This window comes from Belonocnema kinseyi, chromosome 7 (genome assembly GCF_010883055.1).
Source record: "Belonocnema kinseyi isolate 2016_QV_RU_SX_M_011 chromosome 7, B_treatae_v1, whole genome shotgun sequence".
Classification (NCBI taxonomy): Eukaryota; Metazoa; Arthropoda; class Insecta; order Hymenoptera; family Cynipidae; genus Belonocnema; species Belonocnema kinseyi.
Window position 1 is genome coordinate 39422029 of NC_046663.1, and position 14076 is coordinate 39436104.

At 28.3% G+C, this 14076-nt stretch overlaps 1 protein-coding gene across 3 annotated transcripts in view; it reads left to right on the top strand.

The window, feature by feature from the left end:
* LOC117176863 (cysteine-rich motor neuron 1 protein-like) overlaps positions 1-14076 on the top strand; it is an 805857-nt gene that overhangs the window by 115669 nt on the left and 676112 nt on the right. For all 3 annotated transcript variants that reach the window (XM_033367216.1, XM_033367214.1, XM_033367215.1), the window contains one exon: positions 4461-4913. In XM_033367216.1, the coding sequence (XP_033223107.1) occupies positions 4865-4913 (49 nt within the window). In that variant the 5' untranslated portion in view covers positions 4461-4864. The remainder of the gene's footprint in view (positions 1-4460; positions 4914-14076) is intronic.

Genomic DNA, 14076 nt, shown 5'->3' on the forward strand with positions numbered 1-14076 from the left:
GCACATGGCATAATATTCGTGGACTATCTTGAAAAAGGTAAAACCATAACCGGAGCATACTATTCATCATTATTGGACCGATTAAAAATCGAAATCGCCGAATACAAACCGCATTTGAAGAAGAAAAAACTGCTTTATCATCACGACAATGCGCCTGTTCATTCATGCTTGGTTGCACAAGCAAAATTGCATGGAATCGGCTTCGAATTGTTCCTCAGCCACCGTATTCACCAAAGCTGGCCCCCAGCGACTATTACTTGTTTCCTAACCTGAAGAGATGGCTCACCGGTAAGCGTTTTTACTCAAATGAGGAACTCATAGCTGAAACTGAGGCGTATTTTGGAGACCTTCCGATCGAGTACTTTTCGGGCGGTATCAAAAAGTTAGAAAATCGTTGTACTCGCTGTATCAACCTAAAAGGAGAGTATGTTGAAAAATAAAACCGACTTTGGCCAAAAAAACGTCTCCGTGTTTCATTTTTCAGGGACCTATCAGACTGCCTAGTAGTCTAATGTAATCCATTTGTAATTAACTTATAATCTATCTGAGATCTCAGATAATTCCCTTGTAATTCTGGATAATTCACTTGATATTAGACGGAGTAATTGAATTCATTCGGGGCAATCCACTTGAAATTCTAGATTATTCACTTTTGATCTTCCTTAACCCGCTCGTACTGATAGATAATCCACCAGTAATCTAATTGTAATCCTACACAATACATTTCTTCCTCTGATTAATAAAGGGCAATCCTAAATAACTGTGGTGCTAGATAATTCACAAGTAATCTACTTGTAACTGTAGATAACACAATTTTTATCCAGAGTAATCATGGGCAATCCTAAGTTATCCACTAAGAAACCGGAGAAATAAAAGTATTTTAGTGTTATCCACTTATAATCTACCTGTGATCGCAGAAAATTGTCTTGTAATTTGAGATCATCCACTTATTATCAGGAGTAATTCAAGTAGTTCGGGGAAATCCAATTTAAATTTTAGATAAATTGCTTGTAATCCTCTTTCAGCCACTTCTAATCCTAAACAATCCACCAGTTATCCAATTGTACTCCTACACAATGCATTCGTTATTCGGAGTAATCCATGGTAATCCTTAATAATCTATTTATATTCTACATAAATTCAATTAATCTAGTGTAATCCACTTGTAATACAACTCGGATCCTAGATAATACTCTTGTAATTCTAGATAATCCACTTTTTATCCTGAGTAATCCAAGTGTTTCAGGGTAATAAACTTGTCATCCTCGATAATTTAATTGTTATCCTAGATCGTTCACTTTTATTCCTCCATAATTTAATTGTGACCATAGATTATCGACTAGTAATCAGATTGTAATCTTAATTCATCTATTTGTAATTATAATTAATTCAGTTGTTATTCGAACTATTACAGAAAAATTCTAGATAATCTACTTGTAATCCCCTGTAATCAAGTTGTTACCCGCTGTAATCATTGTAATGCAATTGTAATCCACCCGCATATCTAGACGAGACACTTATCAGACGCAGTAATCGAGGGCAACCGTAGGTAATCAACTCATTATCCAGGCAATACAAGTATTCCAGTGTAATCGACTTGTAATAATCTTGTTTTGCACCTGGGATTATAGAAAATCTCTTTCTAATCCTAAATAGTCCACTTGTTTTCCGCAGTAATCGAAGTAATCCAATATTAAACTTAGACCATATAATTGTAATGCTAGACGATAGACTTGTGATTCGCACTAACATAGGGCAATCGCAGATAATTTAATAGTAATCCAGTGGTGAAATTCCAGATAATCCACAAGTAATCCACTTGTAATTCTGTGTCATGTATTTGTAATCCTACACAAAACACTTGTTATTCTAAATAATAGAGAGCAATTCTAGGTAATCCCCTTGTAATTGGCCCTAATAAATTTGTAGTCTCTGGTAATCCTTGAAAAACAACTTGTAAGTCACTTTTAACCCACCTGTAATTCTAGATGAGCCACTTGTAATCCTAGATAATTCACTTTCAATTCTAGATAATCCAATTTTTTTTCGAACTAATATAAGTTAGTCGGGGTACTCCGCGCATAATCCTAGATATTCCACTGGCAATCTACGTGCAATCCTAAATAATACACTTGTTTTTCGGAGTGATCTAGGGCAATCCTAGGTAATCCACTTATTACTTAGAGAAATACAGTGAGTCTAGTGTAATCCACTTGAAATCAAGTTGTATTCCAACTGGGCTCACAGATAATTCCCTTGTAATTTTAGAGAATTAAATTGTAATCCTAATTAATCCTCCTTTAATCATATATGATCCGCCAGTAACTTGCTTGTAATCCTAGGTGATCTATTTGTAATCATACATAAAAACACTTAATATTCTAAATAACATAGGACAATTCTAGGTAATCCCCTAGTTATCGGTCCTAATCAGCTTGTATTCCCTTGTAGTCCTTAAGAAAAAAACTTATAATTCACTTTTAATCCACCTGTCATTCTATATAATCCACTTTTAATCCTATATAATCCACTTTTTATCAAAAGTATTCCAAGTTATCCTAGATAATCCACTTGTGATACTGAAAAAAATGAAGCATTAAAAAAAATACCTAACAGTAAATACCTAATACCCATACCTAAATTAATTACTGATTGATATACTGCTCAGTAAAATTTGGTTTATTTCATCTATTAAATTTGTAGGAATGTTTGAAGAGTAATCCACTTGTAACCTAATTTCAATCGTAGATAATTCACTGGTAATTTACTTATAATCCTAGACAGTACACATGTTTTTCGGAGTGATCGAGGGCAATCCTACGTAATCCACTGGTAATACAAAGAAATAAAATTAATTTAGCGTAATCCACTTGTAATCAACTTGTAATCTATCTGGGATTCTAGATTATCCCTTGTTATCCCTTGTTATAAATGATTTGTAATCCTAGTTATTCCCTCTGTAATCATAGATAGTCCACCAATAATCCATTTGCAATCCTAGGTAATCTACTTATAATCCTACATAAAACACTTATTATTCTGAGTAATGCAGGAGAATTCTAGGTAATCCCCGTGTGATCGGCTATACTCAACTTGTAGTGTCTAGTATTTATTGGAAAGAAACTTGTAATTCAGTTTTATTCCACCTGTAATTCTAGGTAATTCACTTGTTTTTTCGAATTAATCTAAGTTAGTCGGGGTAGTCCACTTGTAATCTACTTGTAATCCTAAATAATACATTTGTTTTGCGAAGTGTTCGAGGGCAATCCTAGGTAATTCACTTATGATCCAACTAAATACAAGTTATTTATTATCATCCACTTGCAATCAACTAGTGATCCACATGAGATCCTAGATAATCCCCTTGTAGTTTTAGATAATCCACTTGTCTTTTCGGATTAATCTGAGTTAATCGGGGTAGACCACTTGTGATACTTGATAATCCAATTGTAATCTATTTGTAATTCTAAATAATACATTTGTTTTGTGGAGTGATCGAGGGAAATCCTAGGTAATTTACGTATAATTCAAAAAAAAAAAATTAATGTAGCGTAATCCACTTGTAATCAACTTTTAATCTATAGGATTCTAGATAATCCCTTGTTATCCTAAATAATTGACCTGTAATTCTGGGTAATCCCTCTGTAATTATAGATATTCCACCAGTAACCCACTTGTAATCCTCGATAATCCATTCGTAATTCTAGATAATCAATTTGCAATAATTGATATTCTAGTGTAATCAACTTGAAATCAACTTGTATTCCACCTGGCAATCATAGATAATCCACTTGTAATTTTATATAATTCAATTGTAATCCTAGTTAATCCCCCTGTACCCATAGATAATTCACTAGTATTCCACTTGTAATCCTAGGTTATCTACTTGTAATCCTACATACAAAAAACTTAATATTCTAAGTAGTATAGGGCAATTTTGGTAATCCACTTGTGATCCGCCCTAATAAACTTCTAATCCCTGGTAATACTTAGAAATGAACTTTTAATTTACTTTTAACCCACCTTTAATTCTAGGTAATCTACTTTTTATCAACAGTATTCCAAGTAATCCTAGATAAACCACTTGTGGTGCTAAAAATAATGAAGCAATAGAAAATACTTAACAATTTACTATAAAATTAATTACTGATTGATATACGTTCTACAAAATTCAGTTTATTTCTTCTATTAAATTTTCAGAAATATTTAAAGAGTGAAACCTGGAATTGTTGATGCGTGTAATATGTACTAACCTGGTTAAGTAAATTCATTGAACTATTTTCAGTTTCAGAAGAACTGATTACCTAAGTAGTCGACTTTGTAAGGTTATCAAAGGTAGAAGACGGTCACATCAAACAGAATTTGCTCCTATAGGTCTTTCGTCTCTGGCTCGCTCGATTATATGCCCAAACTACCTATATCTTGACTACATACTATTAAAGAGGAACCTCTCTTTGCAGAAGAAATCGCCAAGAGTCATGGAGAATTTTGCAGTGCTGCCAAAAGTGATACCTTTTGCTGATAAACTGGCAAAATAAGGAATTGAAGGTCTTCCATTTGTTGAGCTCGAGGTACTTACCTTTTTTTAGGCAATAACGGGTTCTCTGATTGCCAACTAGGAAAGAGAAGAGAAGCTCACCAGTGGGACACATTGAGGAAACTTATTAAGGCATAAGTGCCGGTGTGTATAGGACTGAGTCCTAACTCCTAATTACACCGAGCCACATATAATGGGAGTTTGTTGAGTGTCGCGAAGGCCTTACCTATAGGTAATACCTGGTCTTACTGTGCGCTATAATGTGAACACCAATTACGTGGCCCCAGCCACTGCTTCTCACAAAATTCGATCCAGACCACATCCACAATGGCAACATCCCGTGCAGCTGCATTTCTGGTCCTCTCCTGCTTTATTGGTAAGTTCAATAACATTCGACTCCTATGCAAATTTTTCCCTGGCATTTATTTCCAATTCCACGAATTGTATTGAGGGAATTATCTCGTGTAAAATTTTTTAAACCATTTTTCGGAACGAGTTAAATAATTCCGTACTCTTTTCATTTGAATCAGTTTAATGTTAGGGATTGTCAGTTAAATTCTATTAATTGCTGTAGCTGGAATACTGTCATTAATAATTGGTAAAAATGTACTGATTCAATTAGTAATTATTGCTGTACGCACTATCGGAATTTATAGTAGGAAATATTTTATTTATTTATATTATTTGTGTGAATTAGAACTTTATAATTATTTAAATAATGATAATATGAGAAAACTTTAATTCTTGAAACTATTTTTCATTCTATAAATCATTAAAATTCCTATTTGTTTAACGCAAGCTTTACAGGCTTTTCCTTATTTCCTCCCCTTCCAACTTTTTATTTTCCCAGCGTAAGTGTGAACTGAATTAATGGAACCCAATAAGTAAATTCAACTATTTTTAGTTTAAAAGTATTGATTGTCATACTGAAAAGTCTTCTACTGTATTTTTAGATAAAAATTCACCTGTTATAGACAAAAAATGTATTGTTAGTTTGAAAATGTAACTGTTTGGTTAAAAATTAAATTTTACATTTGTAATTCATATTTTTGTTTTGCAAATTTAACTGATTTATAGAAAGTTTGTTGTTTCAACTTTAAAATTTCACAATTGAAGTAAAAAATTTTCTCTATTTTCTTCTATTTTGCTCTATTTTGCTATTTTCTCTATTTATATATTTCTTGTATATGTTTCTTGGACTTAATATTTAATATTTAGTAATTTTTTATAGAAAATTAACTTACCTGCTTGCAAGTTAATTTAAAAAAATTTTAATTGATATTTTTAAGCCCAAGATTTATTAGTTTAGTATAAAATATTTTGTTGAAAATTCATTTTGTTTTTGGTTAAAAATCCTTTTTTTAACTTCTGAATAACTATTTCATTTTTTGTTGACAATTTGTATTTTTTGTTTTGAAAATAACAATCGTTTGATTAAAAATTGATCTTTTTCAATTAATTTGTTCAAAATCTACCTATTTTGTTGAAAATTAATTTTTTTCTAAAATTTAAAATTAACTCTTTTAATCAAAAATGTAACTATGATAAATTTTTGGTTGAATATTGATATTTTTTAGGTGTGAATTTATCTTTGATTGTCAAAAAATGTATTATTAGGTTGAAAATTTAATTATTTTGTTTGTAGATTCAACTTTCTCGTTGAAAATTAAATTTTTTCAATTTTAAAATTCATATTTTTAATTTGAACATTGACCTGCTCTATAAAAAATCGGCCGCTTAAAATTAGAACTTTATTAATTTAATTCAAATTTCTTTGTAGAAAATTCGTTTTTTATCGGTTTTAAAATTAAGTTTTTCAACTAAAATTGAAATATTCCATTTTTTTCTTGAAAATTGATCTTTCTTTCTTGAAAATTCTTATTGTTTTTATAGAAAATTAATTTTCTTGGTTGAAAATTCATCTTTTTAGTTTAAAATTGATCTATTTTATTTGATGATTGATCATCCTATTTTAAAATTGGTCACTTTAGTAGAAAATTCAACTATTTGTTGAAAAATCTACCTATTTTGCTGAAAATTAATTATTTTTTAAAATTAAAAATTAACTTTTTCAACCAAAAATGTAACTACATTTTATTTATAGTTGAATATTTATATTTTTTAGTTGAGTATTCATGTATTCTGTAAAAAATCGTTTTTTAGTTCGTAAACTTAACAATTTTATAGAAAATTCATCCATTTTGGTTTTTAAATTAAATTATTTGGTTCAAAATTAACTTTTTTTGTTAAAAATTCATATTTTCAGTTTGTTTGAGAATTTCCCTCTTTTGGTTGAAAATTGAAGTATTTCGTTGAAAATTCATATTTTTTCGTTTAAAATTATATTTATGATTAAAAATTAAAATATTGTATTATTTTTGTTGTTGTAAAAATTGACCTTTAGACCTAAAAATTCAACTATTACATTATTGGTTTTTGGTTTTTTTTTTGTTGAAAATTCTTTTTTACCTCAAAATTTAATTCTTTCATTTTTGTTTGACAATTTCTATTTTCCATTAAAACAGTACAATTCTTTTATTAAAATTTGTTGTTTTTTTTGCTGAAAATTGAAATATTTGGTGGAAAATGTATATATTTTGCTTAAAATTTTTCTTTTTAAATTTTCAATTCAAATTTTTAACTGCAAATGTAACTGTGTTCCATTTTTGGGTGAATAATGATATTTTTTGGTTAAGAATTCATATATACTGAAAAAGAGTTGCATTTTTTGTTTGAAAATTCAACGATTTTGTGAAAAATGGTCCTTTTTGGTTTTTCTCTTCAACTATTTAGTTGAAAATATTTCGTCAACCAAATTGTTGAAATTTTAAGCCAATAAAGGAAATTCTCTATAAAACAGTTGAAGTTTCCACCAAATTCAAATAAAAGCGACGAATTTTTAACAAAAAGAAGGAAAAGCTAAATTTTGAGTGAAAATATTCATTAAAAAAAATGCACGAAATTTTTAAATGTTTAGCCAACTGAATTAGTAATTAGTAAAGTAATTGAACTTTCAACCTAATAGTTAAATTTTCAACAAAAAAGGCAGTAGTGGGGACGTCGAACATCGGCTCGGTCATTTTTTTTCATTTTGTTCCCATCCCAAAAGAAAATTGACTTCAAAAAGGGCACGTTTTTGGAAAACACGAAGAAAAAGCGGAGTTCTTTTAAAAAGAATTAAGAGGGTAATGGGACGCGGGAAAGAGGGAGGGGGAGTGAAATCTTGTAATTAATTTTGCAGAATTTTATAAGCTTTAACTTCAGTTAATCGAAAATTGTCTAACTTTTTCAGGTCTTCTCGGAATTTCCCTGCCCACTTTTAAATTCCCTGACTTTTCTTGATTTTTTATAACTCCCTGACCTATAGCAACCCTGAGAATGTTTAAATTAAGTTTAAGCGCGTCATAACATAATTTCTAACCTAATCTACTCCTCAGTAGGATTGCCTGACAGGCAGTCAAAGTTTAGGATAAGTTAATTTTCATCAAGTTGCTAATGGCATCACTTCAAAGGTAATCTCAGCCCCGTATTTAAGTTAAGAACTTTATATCGAGTAATTGCAACTAATTCTCGAAAATTAGTTTAAGCAGAAAGTGATATGATCTATGAGTTCATGATATTACATAACAAGTTTGATTAAGATCTCTGAGATTAGTGAATGACTTCTAGAAAAATTGCAATCCTTTAAAAATATATTTTTCACCTTTTAATTATTGATTGATAATAAATTATATATGATAATCGACAGACCTTGGATACTAATGAAATCAACTTTTTTATTGCACAGTAATCCGTTTTGTGGAAAATTAATTTTTTTTAACTCGACTGTTTTAAATTTTGAATTATTTTTTATTTATAACTATTCATTTATTTTTTATATTCATTTATATATTTATTAATTATTAAATTATTATTAAAATGATTTATAATTAGTATCAACTAATTCATTTTCTGTTGAATACTTATCGTATTTATTTTAAACTTTAACATTTTCATTGAAAATATATCTTTGTTGGGTGAAAATTCAAATATATAATTAAAAAATATACTACATTGTTGAAAAATTAACTATTATTTTTAAAATTCAATTGGTATGTTAAAAATTAATTTTTTTCGTTGAAAATCCCTGCTCTTGCTTGAAAATAGAAACATTGGGTTGAAAATGCAATTTTATGTTTAATAATTGTTGTTTTTTTCAAATTAGAATTATTATAAAATTTTTTAATATCGTAAAATATTTCAAATTTCTCGAAACTTTTTAAAGCTCGCCAAAATTACTATGAATTAAAAAAAGTAACTTTAAATGTTGAAAATCGTTTGGAATCCTATTTAACTATTTAAAGCCTGTGAAAATTCCTTAGAATCTTTTAAAAATAACCTAAAATATTTCAAAATCTTAAAAAATCACTTGACATTTTCTGTAACTCTGGCAAACTCCTTGGAATCCTGAAAAATACCTTTAAATATTTTAAATCCTTTGAAATTTTTGGAATTTTTAAAAGTAATTTAGAAATTCCTTAGAATCCTTTAAAATTCCCAAAAATATTTCAAATTCATTTAAACTTTTTAAAGCTCTTGAACATTTCTCGGAGCTAATTAAAATACCCTAAAATTATTCAAAATATTTAAAAAAATTTAAAAACATTAGAAAATTCCATCGAATATGTTACAATTCCCAAAAATATTTCAGATTCTTTTAAACTTTTTAAAGCTCTTGAAAATTTCTCGGAATTAATTTAAATCTAAAATTATTCAAAATCTTTTTAAAATATTGAAAACATTTGAAAATTCCTTCGAATATATTACAATTCCCTAAAATATTTCAGATTCCTATAAACTTTTTAACGCTCTTGAAAATTCCATGGAATTTTTAAAAATACCCTGAAATATTTCAAATCCTTTGAAGTCCCTTCAAATTAATAAAATTAATTAGACATTTTTGGAATCTTGTAAAATTCCGTAAAATGTTTCAAATTCCTTGAAACTGTATAAAGTTCGTGAAAATTCCTTTTAATTTAAAAATATAATCTCAAATATTTAAAATCCTTTAGAATCCTTTGAAAACCCATTAATATTTTTATAGCTTGTGAAAATTCCTTGGAATCTTTTTAGTCATCTAAAATATAACCCATATTTTAAAATCTTAAAGAATCACTTGTCATTTTTTGTAACTCTTGTAAATTCCTCGGAATTCTAAAAATACCTTAATGTATTAAAAATTCTTTGAAATTTTTGGAATTTTTTAAAGTAATTTGGAAATTCCTTAGATTATTTTAAAGTGCCCTAAAATATTTCAAATTCCCTTAAACTTTTTAAAGATCTTAAAAATTCCATGGAATTTTTAAAAATACCCTGAAATATTTCAAATTCTTTGAAGACCTTTCAAATTAATAAAATTAATTTAACATTTTTGGAATCTTGTAAAATTCCGTAAAATGTTTCAAATTCGTAGAAACTTTTTAGAGAGTGTGAAAATTCCTTGAAATCTTTATAAAATAACTTTAACTTTTTTGTAACTCTTGAAAATACCTTAGAATTCTGAAAAATACCTTAAAATATTTTAATTCCTTTGAAATAAATTTTGAATTCCTTCAATCTTTTTAAATAACTGAAAAATTCTATGGAATTTTCAAAAATACTCTGAAATATTTCAAATCCTTTGAAATAATTTGAAAATTTTGAAATAATTTTTAAATTGCTTGAAATTTTAAAAAATAACCTAAAAAGTTTCAAAATATTTTAAACCCCGTTCAAAACTTTCTGAATATCTTGAGAATTCCTCAGTAAAAATCAAAAATTGGTCAGGGAAAAGTCAGGGAATTTTTTAATTGAGATTTTGTAGCAACCCTAACTTTGATGTAGCAACAAAATGCAGTCAACTGAGATCGTTCAGTACAGAAATTATATTCCGTGAATATTTTTAGGTGTTGAGTTTTATATGATATAAACAGTGTCGCAACCGTTAAAACTGTATATTTTTAGGGATGGATGAATAATTGAAGAGACATTCTTTAAACATCCTCTTGCGCGTGAATGGCGCCATCATTATTCAGAAAACCTGTTTCAATTGCCCCGTTCCGTAGGACCTTCTGAAAAGTAAGGCCAGTGTGTATGTTTTTTTTTCATTTCATTTCGGACGGGAGTTGAACCTTAAAGCGAAAGGTGTATCATGCATCTTCATCAAGTCAATTTAGCAATTTAGTCCCTTATGAATTATACTGGGATTCTTCTTCAGGGTGGTCGCAGGTCAGGGAAAACCTACAATTCAGGGAAAAGTCAGGGATTTAGACAAAAAAAAAAGGAAAAAGTCAGGGAATTTCGATAAGAAATTCTTTAAGGAACTGTCAAGAATAAGGGATGACCCCAGTTATTTTTAGTGACTTTTTTTCTCAAATCACTTTTCAGTAACTTTTTTAATATAAAGTTACTATAGTTACTTTTAAAAATGAAAATATCCTTTCTTTCAATAAATTAACCCATTGATTAGGCACTATTGAATTGAGGTGTATTAATATTTCTAAATTTTTTTAAATTATTTTTTCCAACATTTGAAGAAATTTTTAAGAGCCTTTAACAGTTTTGAATAATTTAAAATTATTTAAAAGTATTTGAATTATTTGAGGGTATTTGAAAAGATTACAAGCGTATTTTAATAGATTTCAGTCATTTGAAGCTATTCCAAAGAACTTATAACCTTTAAGGATATTTTTTTTTAATTCAAAAGAATTCTCACGTGTCTTAAAAAGTTTGTGGCGATTTCAAAATATTTTAAAGGATTTGAAATATTCGATGGTATTTTTTTAAATTCAAAGGATTTTTAAAGAGCTTTGGACAATTTTAAGGGATTTCAAAAGATTTTGAAATATTTTAGAGTATTTTTCCAAATTCAAAGGAATTTCCTAAGAATTCTTCAAACAGTTTAAAGGAATTTTAAATATTTTCGGGAATTAGAAAATATTCTAAAGAATTTTCGAATGATTTTAAAAATTTTAAATGATATGAAATATTTTAGGATATTTTTTTAATTCCAAGAAATTTTCAAGAGCCTTAGAAAATTTCAAGGGATTTCAAATATTTTTAACTATCTTAGAGTTTTTTAAAAGATTGCAAGTAATTTTCAAGAGCCTTTAAAAGTTTAAAGGGATTTGAAATATTTTAGGGAATTTCAAAAGATTCCAATGAATTGTCAAGTGATTTCAAAAACTTCCAAACATTTTAAAGGATTTGAAATATTTTAAGATATTCTTTGATATTCTAAGGAATTTTCTCAAACTTTAAAAAGTTTAATGGGATCTCAAAAGATTTTAGGGTGATTTAAATGATTCAAAAAATGTTCCAGAGGTTTTAAAAATTTAAAGAAATTTGAAATATTTTAGGGAATTTAAAAATACTCCAATGAATTTTCAGATGATTCCAAAATTTTCAAAGGATTTGAAATATTTTAGGGTATTTTTTTAAAACTCCAATGAATTTTCAAGAGCTTTATAAAGTTTTAAAGGCTTCGTGAAAGATTTGAAATATTTTAGGATATTTGTAAAGATTTCAAGGCACTTTAAAGAACTTTGAAAGGTTTAGAAGGATTTTAAAATTTCAAAGGATTTAAAAAGATTTAAAGGAATGTTTAATTGATTTCAATCATCTGAAGGGATTTCAAAGAACTTGAAATATTTTAGAATATTTAGAAATATTCCCATATGTTTTTATGAGTTTAAGAAAATTCTAATGGATTTCAAATATCTTTAGGAAATTTCAAAGGGTTCGAAATATTTTTGGGTATTAAAAATTATCCCTAGGAATTCTTAACAGATCTTTTTAACGTGAAGTGATTTTAAAGGTTTTTAAATATTTTAGAGCATTCTAAAACAGTGCTTGATACTTTTAATATATTTGAGTAATATGAAGATTTCAAAGAATTTGAAATAATTTAGGGTATTTTAAAAGATACCACAAAATTTGAATAAATTTGCAAATATTTGAAATACATATTTTAAGGTATTTAAAAAGATTCCCAAGAAATTTTAATAGATTTCAATCATTTTAAGTAATTGAAGAAATTTTCAGGAGCTTAAAAGGGTATTAAAAGATTAGAAGGATTTAAAAGAATTTGAAATATTTAAGGTTATTTTTTTTAATTCAAGGAATTTTCCAGAAATAAAAAACTTCCCAAAGGATTTCAAAAGATTGTGGAATATTTCGGGGTAAATTAAAAGAATCCAAGAGTTCCATAAAGTTTCAACAGGTTATAAATATTTTCTGGAAATTCGAAAAGATTTGAATTAATTTTCAATGTAGATTTCAATAATAAATTGTCAAAACTTGCAAGGAATTTTCAAGTGTTTCAAAAAGTTTCAAGAAATTTTTGAAGACTTGAAGGGATTTCAAGATATTTAAAAAGACTTGAAATATTTCGAGGTATTTAAAAAGATTCAAAGGCATTTTCAAAAGATTACAATTTTTCAAGCAACTTTTAAGTATTTTAAGAGGTTTAAAAAAATGTATGCGGTTCTAATGAATTCGTAGAATTTGATTTCGGTAGATATGAAATTTTTAGATATCATGAGATTCGATAGAATTTCACCAGATTTTATAAAAAATTAATGGTTTTTTAAGATTTAATTCACAAGAAGTGATCAAATTCTTAGGATTTCATAGATTTGGTGAGATTTTAAAATATTTTTTGCAATTCATTTGTATTCATTTGGAATTCACTTTGGATTCTTTTGAATTCTTTAGCATTCTCTTAAATTTTTTTCACTAACTTGAATTCTTCTAAATTCACTTGTGGTAATGGATTCCTTTTTTTAAAATTAGTCCTGCAGTTTCTTAAATACACCTTGGATTTTTAGAAATTTTATCTATATAATGTTCCCTTTATATTCCTCGAAATTCACTCCTATATTCTTTGAAGTTCTCTTACAATTTTTTTAAAATTTTTTGACATAGGCACTTTTGGGTTCTACATTAGTCACTTTTTCTCACTTTATTGATTTAGTTGGGTCCTTTTTCGCTTTTTAAGGATTCGTAGCTCCGGGCTACCCTTATAATTTCAGTCGGGTGTCCGTCCGTCGTATTGTTTTTCTGAAAGGAAAAATAAAGGAAGTCCCTAGCCGAATTTAACTATTACCCTACCCAAATTTACCCCATACTCTAGTTTATACCCCGTACCCTAGCCGACTTAACCCTATCCTACCTAAATTTTAGCCCCTACTCTAGATGACTATACCCTTTACTATAGTCAACATTACCCTATTGTCTCCACACGTTTACCCCGAACTGTAGCCGATTATACCATGTACCCTGACCGAATGCACCCCGTACCGTAGCCGATTTAACCCTATCCTACCCAAATTTTAGCTCCTAACTGTAACCTGTACCATAGTCTGCTTAAACTTATTGTCTAACCACGTTTACCCCGAACTCTGACTGACTCTAACCTGTGCCCCAGACAAATAAAACCTATACCTTACCGACTTAAGCCCTTAACCTACCCAAATTTACCCCATACTCTAGAGTCTACACCCCATATCGTAGCCGTCTTA